The sequence below is a fragment of the Pristiophorus japonicus genome, chromosome 1 (assembly GCF_044704955.1).
Source record: "Pristiophorus japonicus isolate sPriJap1 chromosome 1, sPriJap1.hap1, whole genome shotgun sequence".
Classification (NCBI taxonomy): domain Eukaryota; kingdom Metazoa; phylum Chordata; class Chondrichthyes; family Pristiophoridae; genus Pristiophorus; species Pristiophorus japonicus.
In genome coordinates, this window is record NC_091977.1 from 414,443,220 (window position 1) to 414,466,968 (window position 23,749).

Genomic DNA, 23,749 nt, shown 5'->3' on the forward strand with positions numbered 1-23,749 from the left:
GTTCAGAAGGATGAGGGGTGATCTTATAGAAACATTTAAAATAATGAAAGGGATAGACAAGATAGAGGCAGAGAGATTGTTTCCACTGGTCGGGAGACTAGAACTAGGGGGCACAGCCTCAAATACAGGGGAGCCAATTTAAAACCGAGTTGAGAAGGAATTTCTTCTCCCAGAGGGTTGTGAATCTGTGGAATTCTCTGCCCAAGGAAGCAGTTGAGGCTAGCTCATTGAATGTATTCAAATCACAAACAGATAGATTTTTAATCACTAAGGGAATTAAGGGTTACGGGGAGCGGGCGGGTAAGTGGAGCTGAGTCCACGGCCAGATCAGCCGTGATCTTGTTGAATGGCGGAGCAGGCTCGAGGGGCTAGATGGCCTACTCCTGTTCCTAATTCTTATGTTCTTATGTTCCCCCACGAGGGGAAACATCCCCTCAGCATCTGCCCTGTCAAGCCCCCTCAGAATCGTATATGTTTCAATAAGATCACCTCTCATTCTTCTAAACTCCAATGAATACAGGCCCAACCTGCTCAACCTTTCCTCATAAGACAACCCCTCCATCCCAGGAATCAACCTAGTGAACAGTCTAAGGATAAGGGGTAAGCCATTTCGGACCGAGCTGAGGAGAAACTTCTTCTCTCAGAAAGTTGTTAACCTGTGGAATTCTCTACCGCATAGAGTTGTTGATGCCAGTTCGTTGGATATATTCAAGAGGGAGTTAGATATGGCCCATACGGCTAAAGTGATCAAGGGGTATGGAGAGAAAGCAGGAAAGGGGTACTGAGGTGATGATCAGCCATGATCTTATTGAATGATGGTGCAGGCTCGAAGGGCCGAATGGCCTACTCCTGCACCTATTTTCTATGTTTCTATGTTTCTCTGAACTGCCTCCAATGCAAGTATATCAGCGATGACAAAGTCCAACACCGCCTTCACTGTGCCAGTGCAGCTTTCAGTCGCCTGAGGAAGAGAGTGTTTGAAGAACCAGGACTCACGGTCTACAGAGCAGTAGAGATACTCGCCCTCCTATATGCTTCAGAGACATGGACCATGTACAGCAGGCACCTCAAAGCACTGGAGAAGTACCACCAACGCTGCTTCCGCAAGATCCTGCAAATCCATTGGCAAGATAGGCGCATTAACGTCAGTGTTCTCGCTCAGACCAACATCACCAACATCGAAGTATTGATCACACTCGATCAGCTCCGATGGACAGAGCACATCGTCCGCATGCCGGATACGAGACTCCCAAAACAAGCACTCTGCTCAAAGCTCCGACATGGCAAGTGAGTCCCAGGTGGGCAGAGGAAATGCTTCAAGGACACCCTCAAAGCCTCCTTGAAAAAGTGTAACATCCCCACCGACACCTGCAAATTCCTGGCCCAAGACCACTTAAAGTGGAGGAGAAGCATCCAGGATGGTGCTAAACACCTCGAGTCTCTTCGCCGGGAGCAAGCAGAAGCCAAGCGCAAACAGTGGAAAGAGCGTACAACAACCCAAGCACCCCACCCACCCGTCCCTTCAACCACCATCTGCCCCACCTGTGACAGAGACGGTAGGTCCTACATTGGACTCAGTCACCTGAGAACTCGTATAAGTGTGGAAGCAAGTCATCCTCGATAAGAGGGACTGTCGAAGAAGAATCCCTCCTTAAATACAGAGACCAAAACTGGACACAGTACTCTAGATGTGGACTCACCAACGCCTTGTACAGTTGGAGCAAGACTTCCCTACTTTTATACTCCATTCCCCTTGCAATAAAGGCCAACATTCCATTTGCCTTCCTAATACTTGCTTGTACCTGCATGCTAACTTTTTGTGTTTCATGTACGAGGACACCCAGATCCCTCTGTACCGCAGCATTTTGTAATCTCGCTCCATTTAAATAATATTTTGCTTTTCTATTCTTCCTACCAAAGTGGATAACCTCACATTTTTCCACATTGTACTCCAGCTACCAAATTTTTGCCCACTCACTTAACCTATCTATATCCCTTTGCAAACTCTCTGTGTCCTCCTCATAACTTGTTTTCCCATCTATCTTAGTATTGTCAGCAAATTTGGCTACAATACACTCGGTCCCTTCATCCAACTCATTAATATAGATTGTAAATAGTTGAGGCCCCAGCACTGATTGCTGTGGCACCCCACTAGTTAGTTTGTCAACCTGAAAATGACCCATTTATCCCGACTCTCTTTTCTGTTAGTTAGCCAATCCTCTATCTATGCGAATATATTACCCCCAATACCATGAGCTCTTATCTTGTGTAGTAACCTTTTATGTGGCACCTTAATGAATGCCTTTTGGAAATCCAAATACACTACATCTACTGATTCCCCTTTATCCACCCTGCTCGTTACATCCTCAAAGAACTCCAATAAATGTGTCAGACACAATTTCCTTTTCATAAAACCACGTTGACTCTGCTTAATTGTATTGTGATTTTCTAAATGTCCTGCAACTCCTTCCTTAATAATATATTCCAGCATTTTCCCAATTATAGATGTTAGGGTTACTGGCCTATAATTTCCTACTTTCTGTCTCCCTCCTTTTTGAATAGGGGAGTTACATTTGCGGTTTTCCAATCCGTTGAGACCTTTCCAGATTCTAGGGAATTTTGGAAGATTACAACTAATGTATCCACTTTCTTTTAAGGTCCTAGGATGCAGGCCATCAGGTCCAGGGGACTTGTCCACCTTTAGTCCAATTAGTTTGCCAAGTACTTTTTCTCTAGTGATAATGATTATTTTAATTTCCTCCCTCCCTTTTGCCCCCAAATTGTCGACTATTATAGGGATGCTTTTAGTGTCTTCTACCGTGAAGGCAGATACAAAATACTTGTTCAAAGTCTCTGCCATTTCCTTGTTTCCATTATTAATTCCCCAGTCTCATCCTCTAAGGGACCAACATTTACTTTAGCCACTCTCTTCCTTTTTATATACTTGTAGAATCTCTTACTGTCTGTTTTTATATTTCTTGCTAGTTTACTCTCAATCTATTTTTTCCCTCTATTCTTCTTTTAGGCATCCTTTGTTGGTTTCTAAAATGTTCTGAATCCTCTGGCCTACCACTAATCTTCGCGACATTGTATGCCTTTTCCTTCAATTTGATATCATCCTTAACTTCTTTAGTTAGTCAGGGATGGTTCATCCCTCTCGTAGTCTTTCTTTCTCAATGAAATATATCTTTGTTGCGAATTATGAAATATCTCTTTAGATGTCTGCCACTGCTTATCTACCGTCTTACCTTTAAATCTATTTTCCCAGTCTACTTTAGCCAACTCTGTCTTCATACTTTGTAATTGCCTTTATTTAGGTGTAAGACACGAGTTTCAGACCCAAGTTTCTCACTTTCAAACTGAATGTGAAGTTCGATCATGTTATGCTAGAGGAAACCGCATTGTGAGCAGCGAATACAGTATATTGAATTGAAAGTACAAATAAATCGCTGTTTCACCTGGTAGGAGGGTTTGGGGCCCCTGGACGGTGGGAAGGAAGGAGGTAAAAGGGCAGGTGTTGCATCTCCTACGCTTGCACGGGAAGGTGCCGTCGGAAGGAGAGGGAGTGATTGAAGAGTGGGACAAGGGAATGGTCCCTTCGGAATGCTGAAAGGGAGGGGAAGATGTGTTTGGTGGTGGCATCACGCTAGACGTAGTGGAAATGGCGGGAGGATGATCTGTTGAATGAGGAGGCTGTTGGGGTAAGGTGAGAAAAAAGGGAACCCTATTGTGTTATGGGAGGGAGGGGAAGGAGTGAGAGCCTCCTATTTTTAATAGAGTGTAAAAATATGCACAAAAGAATGCTATCTCTCCTCAGCTCAATGACATTCAACTGGGACTGACCCAGCAATAATTTATCCAAGCAGATCTCTTCTAGGCAGGTGAATCGAGATGGTGAGTCTCATTCAAGCTGCATTTTAGATTATAGAGAAATTATTTTCCCCTCAGGAAAATGTCACTTTTCCCAACCTTGCTTGCACAGAGTGAAGAAAAATAGGGGAAAAGAAATGTATTTTAGATTGAAGACAGTGGAATTTGCTTCACCAGAACCCTATTCAGCTCGAGGAAGTGGGAGAAAAAATAAATAAAAAAGTAAATAGCAGATACATTTGCTGAGAATGAGAAAGAAACCTATAGGAAAATTTAGCAAGGACACTGTTGACCCAATCAGAATACTAGGGGAGGGGCTGCTGTGGAGCCTGGTGCATTTGATTTATGCAAATGGAAAAGTTGCCTAACCAGGACGATGGGGTGGAAGAAAAGAGCTCTGGTGAAAGGTTGCTGGAGTTGCACCTAACAAGAATTTTTTTTTAAATTGTTCCTCCTGCATGCTTTCGCTGAGTTTCCTGCCACTGTCTTCTTTCTCCTCTCTTATGCCAAGTCTGTTGGTGTCAGTGCAGGATTTGTGTGGTTTAGTTTCTCACTCTTCCTCTTGAAGTGCATAGAGATCACAGGATGTTAGGTCTACATGCCACCACCTCATTATATTGAGCCTCAGAGTGGCTAAGAAAACTCAGTGAATTTCCTTTCATCTTTGAAGACACTAGAGACATTGTAGCTTGATAGGAGCTGGTGCAGAGTTGTGCTTGGCTATCTTTAGAGGACGCTGAAGGTTTGGAAGGAAATTAGTTAATTCCTTAGTGATTGGCTGACTACTACTTCCTGTTCACTCTATTTTGTTCAAATAATGTGAAATTTAATGAAGACCCAGAGGGCTCTGATTTTTTAAGTGTTTGGTCAGTCGCTACGCTGATAGCAGCACCAACTGCTATCTTCACAGAAAGGTCTTTTATTAAAATAAAATTACTAAGTTGATTGAATTAACTTCATTTTTTTCAATCATGTAAATCATTGGTGTATTTTATCTCTTGTAATAATTAAATAATATTGTAACGTGTAAGCGCCGAGTCCTCCGTAAGGGAAGTAGGGAGAGATTTGAGAGAAAATAAAGATGGAAGAGAGAGAGAGAGAGAGAGAGAGAGAGAGAGAGAGAGAGAGAGAGAACTAGAAAAGAATAGAATAGTGCAAAGTGAAAGGGTAAAGGCAGAGAGCAGAAAGGAGCGAGGAGAGAGAGATCAGAGTTAAGAGAGAGTGAGTCAGGTAAGAGTGAAGGATGGGGATAGAACAAGGTAAAGATAACGAGAGGGGAGATGGGGAGGAAGATGACGAAGTATGGAGATAACAGAGTGAGAGAGAGATGGGAGATAAGAGAGAGCAAGAGAGAGAGGCGGTAACAGAATTGGGACACACACAAAGCAGTAGTGAAGGAAGGACAGAGTCGAGATTTGATGCCACACCTTATCTGACTCATCAAACATGTTGCTGCTGCTGCCTCACGGCCATTTGAAGCTGATATATGAAGAACACGTGAGAAAAACATTAAAAACAATTGACACATTGGCTAAGCTCAGATATAATGGAAACAATTCCATGGACAGTGTGTTTAGTGTGGATTCAGGTTATGGCGCGACAATTACAAGAGCAGTGCTGGAGGGGCGGAGTAGAGCCAAGTGAAAAAGAGCAGTTGGTGTGGACAGTCAACCAGTAATTTGGAGGTGGAAGTCAGAAATGGGAAGAAAGATAAAAGTGGGTAATAAGCAAAGAGAAAGCCAGAAGAGATATCAAAATTAAACATGGGAATAAGATACACGAGATACATATGGTACAAAAAGCAATAAAAGTGGGACATTTGGGGAAAAATTCACAAGCAAGATAATTGAAAGAAGTGTCAAGAAACCAGCATATTATCTTGCTAAAAGTACATTACTACAACCTGCAAGATTCACAATTGGGTCCAAAATAATGGAAAATGCAACAAATTAAAGTCAAAAATCAATTTTCTCAGAATGGGGCATACTCCCAGACTCTCCTATGTTAAGAAATAAACCTAGTGGAGCATGAAAGTTACTAAGAAATCTTTGAGAACTACTGCCAACAACATTACTCATTACTGCTCTTTAAAGGGTATAGCAGCTCTATGAGCAAGCTATTCTGGGAGACTGACAAATGGAGACCACTCATTCAATGACAGACACGAAAAGGGATCCTGACGTCATCACAGCACCTATTACAGCTGTCGTTACAGGGCTTTGGACAGCCCCCCAAAAAAACTTTACAAAATTTTAACAATTTTTTATTTTTAAAAAAAGGACATAAAAAATTATGGTTAAGTACTTGCTTAAAGGTGTCCTCAAAAAACCATAGAAATAATGTGTGCAAGTAAAGTACATATTTTATTCCATTCCAAATAGAATCATAGAAATTTGTAGCACAAGCCATTCAGCCCATCGTGTCTGCACCGGTCGAAAAAGACCAATCCAGCCGTATCTCACTTTCCAGCTATTGGTCCGTAGCCTTGCAGGTTACAGCACTTCCAAGTGCGTTGAGGGTTTCCGCCTCTACCACCTTTCAGGCAGTGAGGTCCAGACCTTCACCACTCGCTGGGTGAAAAAAATCTTCTTTACTCCCCTCTAATCTTTCTACTAATTACTTTAAATCTATGGCCCCTGGTTATTGAACTCTCTGCTAAGGGAAATAGGTACTTCATATCCACTCTATCAAGGCCCCTCATAATTTTATACACCTCAATTAAGTCTTCCCTCAGCCTCAGCTGTTCCAATGTCCTAGGGAGAGTGTTTGCTAGTGCTGTTTGGGACGAGTTAAACTAATATGGCAGGGGCGTGGGAACCTATGCAAGGAGACAGAGGGAAATAAAATGGAGACAGAAGCAAAAGATAGAAAGGAGGATAGTAAAAGTGGAGGGCAGAGAAACCCAAGGCAAAAAAACAAAAATGGCCACTTTACAGCAAAATTCTAAAGGGTCAAAGTGTGTAAAAAAGACAAGCCTAAAGGTTCTGTGCCTCAATGCGAGGAGTATTCGGAATAAGGTGGACGAATTAACTGCGCAGATAGCAGTTAACGGATACGATGTGATTGGCATCACGGAGACATGGCTCCAGGGTGACCAAGGCTGGGAACTCAACATCCAAGGGTATTCAGCATTGAGGAAGGATAGACAGAAAGGAAAAGGAGGCGGGGTGGCGTTGCTGGTTAAAGAGGAAATTAATGGAATTGTAAGGAAGGACATTAGCTTGGATGATGTGGAATCGGTATGGGTGGAGCTACGGAATAACAAAGTGCAGAAAACGCTAGTGGGAGTTGTGTACAGGCCACCAAATAGTAGTAGTGAGGTTGGGGACAGCATCAAACAAGAAATAAGGGATGCGTGCAATAAAGGTACAGCAGTTATCATGGGCGACTTTAATCTACATATTGATTGGGCTAACCTAACTGGTAGCAATGCGGTGGAGGAGGATTTCCTGGAATGTATTAGGGATGGTTTTCTAAACCAATATGTCGAGGAACCAACCAGAGAGCTGGCCATCCAAGACTGGGTGATGTGTAATGAGAAGGGACTAATTAGCAATTTTGTTGTGCGAGGCCCCTTGGGGAAGAGTGACCGTAATATGGTAAAATTCTTTATTAAGATGGAGAGTGACAAAGTTAATTCAGAAACTAGGGTCCTGAACTTAAGGAAAGGTAACTTTGACAGTATGAGGCGCGAATTAGCTAGATTAGACTGGCAAATGATACTTAAAAGGTTGACAATGGCTAGGCAATGGCAAACCTTTACAGATCACATGGATGAACTTCAACAATTGTACATCCCTGTCTGGAGTAAAAATAAACAGGGAAGGTGGCTCAACCGTGGCTAACAAGGGAAATTAAGAATAATGTTAAATCCAAGGAAGAGGCATACAAATTAGCCAGAAAAAGCAGCAAACCGGAGGACTGGGAGAAATTTAGAATTCAGCAGAGGAGGACAAAGGGTTTAATTAAGAGGGGGAAAATAGAGTACGAGAGGAAGCTTGCCGGAAACATAAAACCTGACTGCAAAAGCTTCTATAGATATGTGAAGAGAAAAAGATTAGTGAAAATAAACGTAGGTCCCTTGCAGTCAGATTCGGGTGAATTTATAATGGGGAACAAAGAAATGGCAGACCAATTGAACAAGTGCTTCGGTTCTGTCTTCACAAATGAAGACACAAATAACTTTCCGGATGTACTAGGGGACCGAGGGTCTAGTGAGAAGGAGGAACTGAAGGATATCCTTATTAGGCAGGAAATTGTGTTAGGGAAATTGACGGGATTGAAGGCCGATAAATCCACAGGGGCCTGATAGTCTACATCCCAGAGTACTTAAGGAAGTGGCCCTAGAAATAGTGGATGCATTGATGATAATTTTCCAACAGTCTATCGACTCTGGATCAGTTCCTATGGACTGGAGGGTAGCTAATGTAACACCACTTTTTAAAAAAGGAGGGAGAGAAAATGGATAATTATAGGCCGGTTAGCCTGACATCAGTAGTGGGGAAAATGTTGGAATCAATCATTAAGGATGAAATAGCAGCGCATTTGGAAAGCAGTGATAGGATTGGTCCAAGTCAGCATGGATTTATGAAAGGGAAATCATGCTTGACAAACTTCTGGAATTTTTTGAGGATGTAACTAATAGAGTGGACAAGGGAGAACCAGTGGATGTGGTCTATTTGGACTTTCAAAAGGCTTTTGACAAGGTCCCACACAAGAGATTGGTGTGCAAAATTAAAGCACATGGTATTGGGGGTAATATACTGACGTGGATCGAGAACTGGTTGGCAAACAGGAAGCAGAGAGTCGGGATAAACGGGTCCTTTTCAGAATGGCAGATAGTGACTTTTGGAGTGCTGCAGGGCTCAGTGCTGGGACCCCAGCTATTTATGATATATATTAATGATTTAAATAATGGAATTGAGTGTAATATCTCCAAGTTTGCAGATGACACTAAACTGGGTGGCGGTGTGAGCTGTGAGGAGGATGCTAAGAGGCTGCAGGGTGACTTGGACAGGTTAGGCGAGTGGGCAAATACATGGCAGATGCATATAATGTGGATAAATGTGAGGTTATCCACTTTGGGGGCAAAAACACCAAGGCAGAATATTATCTGAATGGCAGATTAGGAAAAGGGGAGGTGCAGCGGGACCTGGGTGTCATGGTTCATCAGTCATTGAAAGTTGGCATGCAGGTACAGCAGGCGGTGAAGGCGGCAAATGGTATGATGGCCTTCATAGCTAGGGGATTTGAGTATAGGAGCAGGGAAGTCTTACTGCAGTTGTACAGGGCCTTGGTGAGGCCCCATCTGGAATATTGTGTTCAGTTTTGGTCTCCTAATCTGAGGAAGGATTTTCTTGCTATTGAGGGAGTGCAGCGAAGGTTCACCAGACTGATTTTAGGGATGGCTGGACTGATATGAGGAGAGACTGGATCAACTGGGCCTTTATACAGTGGAGTTTAGAAGGATGAGAGGGGATCTCATAGAAACATATAAGATTCTGACAGGACTGAACAGGTTAGATGCGGGAAGAATGTTCCCGATGTTGGGGAAGTCCAGAATCAGGGGACACAGTCTTAGGATAAGGGGCAGGCCATTTAGGACTGAGATGAGGAGAAATTTCTTCACTCAGAGTGTTGTTAACCTGTGGAATTCCCTGCCGCAGAGAGTTGTTGATGCCAGTTCATTGGATATATTCAAGAGGGAGTTAGATATGGTCCTTACGGCTAAAGGGATCAAGGGGTATGGAGAGAAAGCAGGAAAGGGGTACTGAAGGAATGATCAGCCATGATCTTATTGAATTGTGGTGCAGGCTCGAAAGGCCGAATGGCCTACTCCTGCACCTATTTTCTATGTTTCTATGACCCCAAGTTTCCACATGATTTGCTCCTGATTTTTAGGAGCAACTGGTGTAGAACGGAGTATCAGAATTCTCGACATTTAGTTTGCTCCAGTTCTAGTCAGTTAGAACAGTTTCACTTTGGAACAGAATTTTTTTTTCAAAAGGGGGCGTGTCCGGCCACTTACGCCTGTTTTCAAAGTTTCGTCAGTGAAAACTTACTCCAAACTAACTTAGAATGGAGTAAGTGAAGATTTTTGTACGCTCAAAAAAACCTTGTCTGCACTTTAGAAAATCAGGCGTAGGTTACAAATTAGGCATAGGGAATGAGGTGGAGGTGGGGGGGGGGGGGGAAGTCATTAAATTCTACAATCAATCCTTAGTTATACTTATACAAATAAATCCAACCTGAATAAAAATTTATAAGCAAAGAAAAGATTAAATAAACCATGTTCCTACCTGTGTGAAATAGCATCAGCCTTTGAGCTGCTGTGCTTCAGGCAGGCCTTTCATGTTGGAGACAGGCAGGGGTGTGGTGTCAGTGTCTCGACGGCAGCGGCAGCAAGCTTCGAGCTGAGCTGCAGTGCTTGAGGCAGGCCTTCATTCTCTTCGTGGCTGGCCGCGAAGAAGCAACACCGGACATACCCGAGACCATTCGGCCATGAGATATCAGCGGCGTCAGTGGCTGGCCAGCAGCCGAAGAATCAGCAGCGGACCGACGTGAGACCATTCGGCCATAGGATATCAGCGGCGTCAGTGGCTGGCCGACAGCCGAAGAATCAACACCTGACACACGCAGCTCTTGATGGTGCTTGAGGCCATTCGGCCACGCATTAGGGGCGGCGTCAGTGGCTCGACGGCAGCCGAAGATACACAAGCAGTCTTCGAGTTGTGAGGGGGACTGAGGCCATTTGGACAGGGAGAGGCAGCCACATCGACAGTTTTATATTTAAATTTGCAGAATGGATGCTGCATTGTCAACACCACGTATTATTGCAAAGTTGAATTGGCACTCTTATTGCTCCAAACACACAGTCCTTAATTTGCATGCACCAATGCAGCACCGGTTCTGCAAATTTAGCAGTGAAAAACTGAACTCACTGATTTCAGCAGGTGATTTAGTCAGCAGTGCTGCTAAAAGCACTCCCTCACACACAGAAATATCAAAAAAATTAAATTACAAGCCTTTGCAGGGGTCCAAGAAACAAATCTTCACTTTTTCTGCAGTCCTTTTAAAAATGGCCGAGTGCCAATGTTTGTGTGAGACTGCGCATGCGCGCACGCTCCAACGCGCACGCGCAGGGTTGCCGGCACCACGAAGGCTAATTTAAATTGTACCCGCCCCCTGCTACTTAGAAAATCGGTGCGAGTGTTAGGCTCCGCCCCCTGCTGCGAAGAGCGCGCCGCGCCAAGCAGACATCGAGAATATCGGACTTTTTTTAGGCGCAGTTTTCGGCACGAAAAACAGTCGCCCAGCTCGGAGGTGCGCCGTTTTCGTCACGGGACGAAACTTGGGGCCTATGTTTCTAAGAAAACAACCCCAGTATATCCAATCTTTTCTTGTAACTAAAATTCTCCAGTCCTGGCAACATCCTCGTAAATCTCCTCTATAGTTCATTTTCTATTTCCATTTACTTTCCAGTTATTTATTCTTCAGTTAATAAAATTGATATTTGGCTGATCACCTATTGTGCAGCCTTTATTTAAGTTACGGTTGACCCCACAGTATTCTTACTTTTTACTGGCATGGTGCTTGAAGCCAAGAGCTGAATAGGCATCTTCCACTGCCACAACTGGATTCTCTTCAGCATCAAATTCATGACTAAAAAAGATAGGCATCAAAATAGACAAATAAATTACCGAGAGAAAACCAGGCCTGCAAATTATCATTTAAAAAGGAACACTTACTCAGATTCAGACTTGATCTTCATACATTCCAATAAAAAAAGTATTTAAGAGGGAGAATCATAATTACTTGTTTCGAACATTAAATGATTTACAAAAATGACTCCTTTACTCACAGAGGGGGACATTTCCTCAGTTCACTATCTGTAGTGAAATTGTGAAGGTGTCATAAGGAACATGTATGCAATTTCATAATAATTACAGGAAATCATTTTCACTGTAGTTTAGAGAATCTGAAAAATTGCAATTGTAAATGTTTGGATGCAGAAGTGTTAATGCAGCTCTCAATGGGTTAATAGGAACTGTTAAAAGAAACCTTGATGTAATACTAAGATGGTCTTGTTAATAGATTGTTTTAACTGTAGCAGGGTAAGATAGTCTTGTTAATAGATTGTTTTTAACTGTAGTAGGATAAGATGGTCTTGTTAATAGATTGTTTTAACTGTAGCAGGGTGAGATAGTCTTGTTAATAGATGACTTGTTAACTGTAGCAGGGAGAAAACAAGAAGCATTTTCCAAAATTATTAATGAATATCGTTAAAAGTTGATCAATTGTGGATCTATAACAGATAACAGGGCCATAAACCAGATTACTTCAGCAATTCTTGGCTAATCAATCATCCCAAATGAATATCCAATATCATCCTTTAGTTTAAAAAAACATCAGCTTTACTTTATGGCCACAGAGCTACTGATAAAGATTCACCCATCATGAGAAAGACAGGCTGTGATTGATAAATGTTACGTTCACAATACAAGGTCAGTCTATAGCGCTGTAGAATAGCTCCATCGTGATGTGATATATAATGGTTCTTATGGTTCCTCTGTTGATGACAGAACCATAAACAATCCGAGATACATTAGAGATCAAAGCAAATTGAAGAGTGTTATTATATTTGCCAACAAAATGAACTGCAGTGAAATCCACTTGTATATGATTTAAGTATTAACTTCATCTATTCACCCTTTATACTATTGCTAATACAATACTGCAGCTAACACCTTACTCTGCATTTGCCATTCCTTTCATGTGTGTCATCCCAATAGTGAATAATCAATCCCAGTAGTGGACAGGATCGGTCCAAGTCAGCATAGATTTATGAAAGAGAAATTACGCTTGACAAATCTTCTAGAATTTTTTAAAGATGTAACTAATAGAGTGGACAAGGGAGAACCAGTGGATGTGGTGTATTTGGACTTTCAGAAGGCTTTTGACAAGGTCCCACACGAGATTAGTGTGCAAAATTAAAGCACATGGTATTGGCGGTTCTGTATTGACGTGGATGGAGAACTGGTTGGCAGACAGGAAGCAAAGAGTAGGAATAAACTGATCCTTTTCAGAATGGCAGGCTAGTGGGGTACCACGAGGTTCAGTGCTGGGACCCCAGCTATTTACAATATACATTAATGATTTAGACGAAGGAATTGAATGTAATATCTCCAAGTTTGCAGATGACTCTAAGCTGAGTGGCAGTGTGAGCTGTGAGGAGGATGCTAAGAGGCTGCCGGGTGACTTGGACAGGTTAGGTGAGTGGACAAATGCATGGCAGATGCAGTATAATGTAGATAAATGTGAGGTTATCCACTTTGGTGGCAAAAACAGGAAGGCAGATTATCTGAATTGTGACAAATTAGGAAAAGGGGAGGTGTGTCGAGACCTGGGTATCATGGTACATCAGTCATTGAAAGTTGGCATGCAGGTACAGCAGGTGGTGAAGGCGGCAAATGGCATGTTGGCCTTTATAGCGAGAGGATTTGAGTATAGGAGTAGGGAGGTCTTACTGCAGTTGTATAGGGCATTGGTGAGGCCACACCTTGAATATTGTGTACAGTTTTAGTCTCCTAATCTGAGGAAGGACATTCTTGCTATTGAGGGAGTGCAGCGAAGGTTCACCAGACTGATTCCCGGGATGGCAGGACTGACATATGAAGAAAGATTGGATCAACTAGGCTTGTATTCACTGGAATTTAAAAGAATGAGGGAGAATCTCATAGAAACATGTAAAATTCTGATGGGATTGGACAGGTTAGATGCAGGAAGAATGTTCCCGATGTTGGGGAAGCCCAGAACCAGGGGTCACAGTCTAAGGATAAGGGGTAAGCCATTTAGGACCGAGATGAGGAGAAACTTCTTCACTCAGAGAGTTGTGAACCTGTGGAATTCTCTACCACAAAAAGTTGTTGAGGCCAGGTCGTTAGATATATTCAAAAGGGAGTTAGATGTGGCCCTTACGGCTAAAGGGCTCAAGAGGTATGGAGAGAAAGCAGGAATGGGGTACTGAAGCTGCATGATCAGCCAAGATCATATTGAATGGTGGTGCAGGCTCGAAGGGCTGAATGGCCTACTCCTGCACCTATTTTCTATGTTTCTATAATCAAGGGGTAATAGGGAGGGAGGAACTTAATACAATCACCATTACTAAAGTAGTAGTCCTCGGTAAAATAATGGGACTAAAGGCGGACAAGACCCCTGGACCTGATGGTTTGCATCCTAGGGTCTGAAAAGAAGTGGCTACAGAGATAGTGGATGCATTGTTTGTAATCTACCAAAATTCCCTAGATTCTGGGGAGGTCCCAGCGGATTGGAAAACCGCAAATGCAATGCCCCTATTTAAAAAAGGAGGCAAACAGAAAGCAGGAAACAATTAGCCTAACATCTGTCATTGGGAAAATGCTGGAGTCTATTATTGAGGAAGCAGTAGCAGAACATTTGGAAAAGCATAATTCAATCAAGCAGAGTCAACATGATTTTATGAAAGGGAAGTCATGTTTGACAAAATTGCTGGAGTTCTTTGAGGATGTAACGAGCAGGGTGGATAAGGGGGAACTACTGGATGTGGTGTATATGGATTTCCAGAAGGCATTCGATAAGGTGTCACATAAAAGGTTGCTGCACGATAAAAGTTCTCGGGGTTGGGGTTAATCATCATCATCATCATCATAGGCAGTCCCTCGGAATCGAGGAAGACTTGCTTCCACTCCTGAACAGTCCTTTGGTGGCTGAACAGTCCAATACGAGAGCCACAGACTCTGTCACAGGTGGGACAGATAGTCGTTGAGGGAAGGGGTGAGTGGGACTGGTTTGCCGCACGCTCTTTCTGCTGCCTGCGCTTGATTTCTGCACGCTCTCGGCGTTGAGACTCGAGGTACTCAGCGCCCTCCCGGATGCCCTTTCTCCACTTAGGGTGGTCTTTGGCCAGGGACTTCCAGGCGTCAGTGGGGATGTCGCACTTTATCAGGGAGGCTTTGAGGGTGTCCTTGTAAAGTTTCCGCTGCCCACCTTTGGCTCATTTGCCGCGAAGGAGCTCCACGAAGAGCACTTGCTTTGGGAGTCTCGTGTCTGATATGCGAACGATGTGGCCTGCACAGCGGAGCTGATCGAGTGTGGTCAGTGTTTCAATGCTGTTGATGTTAGCCTGGATGAGGACGCTGATGTTGGTGCACTGTCCTCCCAGGGGATTGGTAGGATCTTGCGGAGACATCGTTGATGATATTTCTCCAGCGACTTGAGGTGTCTACTGTACATAGTCCATGTCTCTGAGCCATACTGGAGGGTGGGTATTACTACAACTCTGTAGACCATGAGCTTGGTGGCAGTTTTGAGGGCCTGGTCTTCAAACACTCTTTTCCTCAGGCGGCCAAAGGCTGCATTGGCGTACTGGAGGCAGTGTTGGATCATATTAGCATGGATAGAGGATTGACTAAATAACAGAAAACAGAGAGTTGGGATAAATGGAGAAATTTAGAACTCAGCAGAGGAGGACAAAGGGTTTGATTAGGGCAGGGAAAATGGAGTACGAGAAGAAGCTTGCAGGGAACATTAAGGTGGATTGCAAAAGTTTCTATAGGTATGTAAAGAGAAAAAGGTTAGTAAAGACAAACGTAGGTCCCCTGCAGTCAGAATCAGGGGAAGTCATAACGGGGAACAAAGAAATGGCAGACCAATTGAACAAGTACTTTGGTTCGGTATTCACTAAGGAGGATACAAACAACCTTCCGGATATAAAAGGGGTCAGAGGGTCTAGTAAGGAGGGGGAACTGAGGGAAATCTTTATTAGTCGGGAAATTGTGTTGGGGAAATTGATGGGATTGAAGGCCGATAAATCCCCAGGGCCTGATGGACTGCATCCCAGAGTACTTAAGGAGGTGGCCTTGGAAATAGCGGATGCATTGACAGTCATTTTCCAACATTCCATTGACTCTGGATCAGTTCCTATGGAGTGGAGCGTAGCCAATGTAACCCCACTTTTTAAAAAAGGAGGGAGAGAGAAAACAGGGAATTATAGACCGGTCAGTCTGACCTCAGTAGTGGGTAAAATGATGGAATCAATTATTAAGGATGTCATAGCAGTGCATCTGGAAAATGGTGACATGATAGGTCCAAGTCAGCATGGATTTGTGAAAGGGAAATCATGCTTGACAAATCTTCTGGAATTTTTTGAGGATGTTTCCAGTAAAGTGGACAAAGGAGAACCAGTTGATGTGGTATATTTGGACTTTCAGAAGGCTTTCGACAAGGTCCCACACAAGAGATTAATGTGCAAAGTTAAAGCAATGGGATTGGGGGTAGTGTGCTGACGTGGATTGCGGACTGGTTGTCAGACAGGAAGCAAAGAATAGGAGTAAACGGGTACTTTTCAGAATGGCAGGCAGTGACTAGTGGGGTGCCGCAAGGTTCTGTGCTGGGGCCCCAGCTGTTTACATTGTACATTAATGATTTAGACGAGGGGATTAAATGCAGTATCTCCAAATTTGCGGATGACACTAAGTTGGGTGGCAGTGTGAGCTGCGAGGAGGATGCTATTAGGCTGCAGAGTGACTTGGATAGGATAGGTGAGTGGGCAAATGCATGGCAGATGAAGTATAATGTGGATAAATGTGAGGTTATCCACTTTGGTGGTAAAAACAGAGAGACAGACTATTATCTGAATGGTGACAGATTAGGAAAAGGGAAGGTGCAACGAGACCTGGGTGTCATGGTACATCAGTCATTGAAGGTTAGCATGCAGGTACAGCAGGCGGTTAAGAAAGCAAATGGCATGTTGGCCTTCATAGCGAGGGGATTTGAATACAGGGGCAGGGAGGTGTTGCTACAGTTGTACAGGGCCTTGGTGAGGCCACACCTGGAGTATTGTGTACAGTTTTGGTCTCCTAACTTGAGGAAGGACATTCTTGCTATTAAGGGAGTGCAGCGAAGATTCACCAGACTGATTCCCGGGATGGCGGGACTGACCTATCAAGAAAGACTGGATCAACTGGGCTTGTATTCACTGGAGTTCAGAAGAATGAGAGGGGACCTCATAGAAACTTTTAAAATTCTGACGGGTTTAGACAGGTTAGATGCAGGAAGAATGTTCCCAATGTTGGGGAAGTCCAGAACCAGGGGTCACAGTCTGAGGATAAGGGGTAAGCCATTTAGGACCGAGATGAGGAGAAACTTCTTCACCCAGAGAGTGGTGAACCTGTGGAATTCTCTACCACAGAAAGTAGTTGAGGCCAATTCACTAAATATATTCAAAAGGGAGTTAGATGAAGTCCTTACTACTCGGGGGATCAAGGATTATGGCGAGAAAGCAGGAAGGGGGTACTGAAGTTTCATGTTCAGCCATGAACTCATTGAATGGCGGTGCAGGCTAGAAGGGCTGAATGGCCTGCTCCTGCACCTATTTTCTATGTTTCTATGTTTCTATGTTTCTCGGGTTGGCAATCAGTAACTAGCGGGGTGTCACAGGAATCCGTGCTGGGGCCTCAACTATGTGGAATTCTCTGCCCCAGAGAGGTGTGAAGGCTAGGTCATTGAATATATTTAAGGCGAAGATAGACAGATTTTTGAGCGATAAGGGAATAAAGGGTTACGGGGAATGGGCAGGTAAGTGGAGCTGAGTTCATGATCAGATCAGCCATGATCTTATTAAATGGCGGAGCAGGCTCGAGGGGCCAAATGACCTGCTCTTGCTCCTATTTCTTATGTTTTATTCTGACTGTGGCCAACTACACATCACCGAATCTCAGTTTTTATTCTGAGTATATATACCATAGGACAGACATCATGAAGATACAACAAAGTAAAGTTAAATAGGAGCTCAGAGGCTATTCACCTTCTCTTCATCTTTACAGGTCTAGGTTCTGGTGGATCATCATCCTCCTCATCTTCACTGGCCTGACTCTTTCTTGCTGCAACATCGGTTTTTAATGCTTTGCTGGAAGGTTTAGGAGGATCTCCTGGCACAGTAAACCAAATTATTAGGATGAACATAAGAACATAAGAATTAGGAACAGGAGTAGGTTATCTAGCCCCTCGAGCCTGCTCTGCCACTCAACAAGATCATGGCTGATCTGGCCGTGGACTCAGCTCCACTTACCCGCCCGCTCCCCGTAATCCTTAATTCCCTTTTTGGTTAAAAATCTATCTATCTGTGATTTGAATACATTCAATGAGCTAGCCTCAACTGCTTCCTTGGGCAGAGAATTCCACAGATTCATAACCCTCTGGGAGAAGAAATTCCTTTTCAACTCGGTTTTAAGTTGGCTCCCCCGTATTTTGAGGCTGTGCCCCCTAGTTCTAGTCTCCCCGACCAGTGGAAACAACCTCTCTGCCTCTATCTTGTTTATCCCTTTCATTATTTTAAATGTTTCTATAAGATCACCCGTCATCCTTCTGAACTCCAACGAGTAAAGACCCAGTCTACTCAATCTATCATCATAAGGTAACCCCCTCATCTCCGGAATCAGCCTAGTGAATCGTCTCTGTACCCCCTCCAAGGCTAGTATATCCTTCCTTAAGTAAGGTGACCAAAACTGCACACAGTACTCCAGGTGCGGCCTCACCAATACCCTACACAGTTGCAGCAGGACCTCCCTGCTTTTGTACTCCATCCCTCTCGCAATGAAGGCCAACATTCCATTCGCCTTCCTGATTACCTGCTGCACCTGCAAACTAACTTTTTGGGATTCATGCACAAGGACCCCCAGGTCCCTCTGTACCGCAGCATGTTGTAATTTCTCCCCATTCAAATAATATTCCCTTTTACTGTTTTTTTTCCCCCCCAAGGTGGATGACCTCACATTTTCTGACATTGTATTCCATCTGCCAAACCTTAGCCCATTCGCTTAACCTATCTAAATCTTTTTGCAGCCTCTCTGTGTCCTCTACACAACCCGCTTTCCCACTAATCTTTGTGTCATCTGCAAATTTTGTTACACTACACTCTGTCCCCTCTTCCAGGTCATCTATGTATATTGTAAACAGTTGTGGTCCCAGCACTGATCCCTGTGGCACACCACTAACCACCGATTGCCAACTTGAAAAGGACCCACTTATCCCGACTCTCTGCTTTCTGTTGGTTAGCCAATTCTCTATCCATGCTAATACATTTCCTCTGACTCCGCGTACCTTTATCTTCTGCAGTAACCTTTTGTGCGGCACCTTATCGAATGCCTTTTGGAAATCTAAATATACCACATCCATCGGTACACCTCTATCCACCATGCTCGTTATATCCTCAAAGAATTCCAGTAAATTAGTTAAACATGATTTCCCCTTCATGAATCCATGTTGCGTCTGCTCGATTGCACTATTCCTATCTAGATGTCCCGCTATTTCTTCCTTAATGATAGCTTCAAGCATTTACCCCACTACAGATGCTAAATTAACCGGCGTATAGTTACCTGCCTTTTGTCTGCCGCCTTTTTTTTTTTTTTTTTTAAACAGAGGCGATATATTAGCTGCTTTCCAATCCGATGGCACCTCCCCAGAGTCCAGAGAATTTTGGTAGATTATAACGAATGCATCTGCTATAACTTCCGCCATCTCTTTTAATACCCTGGGATGCATTTCATCAGGACCAGGGGACTTGTCTACCTTGAGATCCATTAGCCTGTCCAGCACTACCTCCCTAGTGATAGTGATTGTCTCAAGGTCCTCCCTTCCCACATTCCCGTGACCAGCAATTTTTGGCATGGTTTTTGTGTCTTCCACTGTGAAGACCGAAGCAAAATAATTGTTTAAGGTCTCAGCCATTTCCACATTTCCCATTATTAAATCCCCCTTCTCATCTTCTAAGGGACCAACATTTACTTTAGTCACTCTTTTACGTTTTATATATCGGTAAAAGCTTTTACTATCTGTTTTTATGTTTTGCGCAAGTTTACTTTCGTAATCTATCTTTCCTTTCTTTATTGCTTTCTTAAGTCATTCTTTGCTGTCGTTTAAAATGTTCCCAATCTTCTAGTTTCCCACTAACCTTGGCCACCTTGTACGCATTGGTTTTTAATTTGATACTCTCCTTTATTTCCTTGGTTATCCACGGCTGGTTATCCCTTCTCTTACCGTCCTTCTTTTTCAAATAACTTTCAAAAGACAGGGTTTTTGCTGTTCAGATGTAAAGCATCCAACTGACTACACTCCTGGTGATACAAGTCCAACCTGCATAACTTTAAATGCCTCCAAACTACAATTTAAGTTGCATGGAACTTGTTAATCTTTGAATCCAATCAGGACCAGAAACATGCCTGCTATTCCCCTTAATCTTTGTGTGCAAATGCCTTTTTAATGTGTATTTAACTCAGCAGCACACTTCATCCTACCTTTTACACATGATCCTAATAGAGAAAAGCGAGCAAAACAGAGATGTACTAAGTTGCAGATGTTGGGAGTAAGAAGACAAAACAAAATCCCTACAAAGCAATTAGAACAGCTTCTAACCTAGGAGCCATATAACTTATTTTATTGGAAAATCCTATTAAGTTAATCAGATCTTTGTGCTAATGCACATTTATTTTTGCCTTTTTTGCATTTAGAAAGTCTATTTTGGGCAAAACAAAACTGTATGACATAGCCCAATAGACTTTAAACAATTTTGGATAAACTGAGGCACATGATGATTCTGATACCATACCTTAAGCAAAATGTTTGTCAAGAAAAGCTATTAAAGCAAGCTTAGATAAAGCACTGTAGTTTACAAAGTCAGGATTTACTTGGTCTCTTCATGTTTCACATAAACAAAGCCAAGACACACAAATTGGTTATGTGGAATTTGTATCTCTTATAGAAACAAAGTTGCCTGGATATAATTTGAACCTAGATAGTCAAATCAAAATATGACCATTTTGTTTGCTAAAAGAAACAGTTCTACAGCAGAAATTACACAATGTACAGTAGATGTTGCAGAGCAGATGGTGAGAATGAGATACTATACACAGCTGCACATCAATGCATCATTGTGACTTTATTTATGAAAGTAGTAAGTGGAAAATTACTGGCTCAAGTTATAGTATTTACACAAGTATAGGTAAAATAAACATAAAAGTCAGATGTCATTTAGATGTAATCTACAACTTTATGTCTGGACTAATGTTGATTGTTGCAGTGAAAGTGCAAAAATCTGAACCCAGCTCTAAAACAAGAAATAACATTAAGAATGAAGGTACATAAAATAAATCTCTCATCTGCCTTTAGTGCAACTGATGGCTCAATTACTCTAAACACAAACAGTTGAATACTATCTTAAGTTCTGTTAACACATAGGCATCCAAGAATAAAAAGAAAAAGAAAACCAGACCACTGCAACAGAAGATGGGTGATTCTAAACATGTCCATCTTCAATCTACCTACACAAACAGAACTAGTTCTAAATCAACTAATCACATCCACTGGAGTATAGTGAGAAAATCTTGGCAATACCAACCTGACTGAACTGTGGAGACTCTTCCACTGGATGTACATGTTTTGCTGTGGCCTCCATCGCATGGTTCTTTCTCATCAGAAGCACACTCACAAGAAGTTGCAGTATCAGCAGGACTCTGGCAGATACTGCATTTCACTCCTGTTGATTCCTCAGTTTCATTTCCTGAATTGAGTCTTATGTTATTGATCATACTGACAACCTCACCATAACTAACTTCATTACACTCAGCAGCACTTTCTCCATTTGACGCAATGATTGATTCTGTTGGCAGCACAGTCCTGAAGTTTTCACCAGCATTGTTTTCAGTATTCCCAATATCACTGCCTCTAGTACAGTCCACCGACCATCCTTGAGCTTCCCAGTACTGAAACTGCTCACAGAATAGCCAATATTGTTCACTGTAAAATTGTTGCCACTGATCTTTAGTGTCAGGACAGTTCCATGGTGCAGGTGCATCTTCTGACCATTCAGGATGTTTGCCCAACCAATTTTCCCAAACAAGACCCTCACCATACTGATTCCAATATTTTTCCCAGTCCGTTTTGGAATCTAGCTCAGAGGCTGCTGCTCCTTCACATGAATGATTAAGGCCATTACGCTCTACTTCAAAATCTGTTTGCTCTTCGGTCAACCTCAAGTCAGTGACATCAGAAAGAATATTTGAAATCTCGCCTGGGCATTCATTACAAACCTCAGGCAGATCCTCAATGTATTTGTAATTCGCTTTTTTCTTTTTGAATCTTTTCTTTGAAACAGAGCTCGTCTTGTAAAAGAAAAGGTTACAAAATGTTCTCAATTAAGTGCAGGTAATGTAAATAAAGCCTGTGGCTTACTTTTGAACTTTAATGTTCTATATTTTGCATATAAAGTTATTAAAGCAGAACATTTATTTTATAATTTATTAAATAAATAATTTTGATTTTGTTTATCAGACCACTATATAGAAAAATGCCTGATACTAGAAGATCCCTTAAAGTAGTCCATGATCTTTCACTATAGTCCAAATATTCTGGATGGATATACATATAATAAATTTATTTGGGGATTTTAAAAATATGTTACTACCTGCAAAACTTCTCATACAAACTTATGATGTAAATAACAAAAGCATGGTCCTTACCACTGGTTGCCAATAGGTTGATGAACTACCAAACTGGAGAGGTAATCCCATATTTGCCATCAGCTCTGCCTCACTATCCATTCCACTTTCCTCCTGTGTCTCTACAGTGTTAAGAGTGGGTTTATCATCAACATTCAATTCTTCTTCATTCTTTTCTTCTTCCTCTTGGATATCTATAAATAGTAATTAAAAACTGTATGTATTACACATCTTCCGTAAAGTATGGGAAACAAGCCAATATTAAAATAACATGGGCCTTTGTTCTATGTTTCAAAATCTCCACATTCATTTTTTGGCCTGTGTATGCCAGAGGCTGAGATCCAAGGCCTGATTATCAAGTTGCATTGTAGGTGTACAAAAACACTAACGGTTGCGAAACCTAATGAAAACACATGCCCTCCACGACAGTGAGTTATACCAATTTTCTACCACCGGAGGGAGTGCTGATATTGACCCAATTCACTAATGCTTCTAGTGGTAAACAGCAAATTCCTCAGCAGTACAGAATGAATCAAGACCACAACATCTCAATATTTTTCAACAATAATCAGTGATGATATTAATGGGGGTTTGGCCCATACAGCCTGCCCCTCTTTTTTCCCCAAGTTGCAAAGAACTCAGGATGATGGGGGAGACTGGGACTGGAACATCCAGGGTAAACTCACCTGGATGGGGCCTGGAGGGAAGAATCCAGCACGAGGGTGGACTGGACTGAAGGGTGGGTCAGGCTGGAAGAGAATTAATGGGCAGATAGGAGCAGAGCTTAGTTCTCGCTTGTCTGTAGCGTGTACCAAATGGCTGATGCAGAGAGCTGTACTCAAAATGTTTTTGAATACATGATCTATGGTTCCCACAGACCAATCAGATTGCTATATGGTGACACACACTTAACCACTCACATGACCAGAAACGGACAAACTTAAGGATGAATTTCCAGGGCAGACACCAATAAAGAGCAGTGTGCGCAGTGCACTAGAAGTCTGTTGCACCTGCGCAGAATGGTAATGTTAAAATCGACTGATAGCCCTCATTAGAATAAAGAGGACAGGCTTCAGGTGTGCATGGAGACACATAAATGGCAGAGGGCATCCAGGTAAAAGTTCAAGTGCACCTTGGGCCTTAAGCACCCCAAGCAATTTAAAGAGGCATGGAGCTTCACAAAGCAAGAACCCTTGCAGAATCATTGTTCACTGGTCATGAGGTTACTGGAATTATGTAAGTGAGTGTTTTGGTTGCACCCAATAATTCTGAAGTGTTTAAAATTGAAGGTGCTTGAAGGTGTAAAAAATGCTTTAAAATGTGTCCTCGATGGATGTCTGCCCTGCTAT

General features: G+C 42.6%; 1 protein-coding gene across 2 annotated transcripts in view; it reads right to left on the reverse strand.

Moving 5' to 3' along the window:
• tgs1 (trimethylguanosine synthase 1) overlaps positions 1-23,749 on the reverse strand; it is an 88,897-nt gene that overhangs the window by 51,820 nt on the left and 13,328 nt on the right. For both annotated transcript variants that reach the window (XM_070892218.1, XM_070892208.1), the window contains exons 3-6: positions 22,422-22,594; positions 21,302-22,064; positions 17,714-17,837; positions 11,446-11,532 (exon numbers count right to left, since the gene is read on the reverse strand). In XM_070892218.1, the coding sequence (XP_070748319.1) occupies positions 11,446-11,532; positions 17,714-17,837; positions 21,302-22,064; positions 22,422-22,594 (1,147 nt within the window). The remainder of the gene's footprint in view (positions 1-11,445; positions 11,533-17,713; positions 17,838-21,301; positions 22,065-22,421; positions 22,595-23,749) is intronic.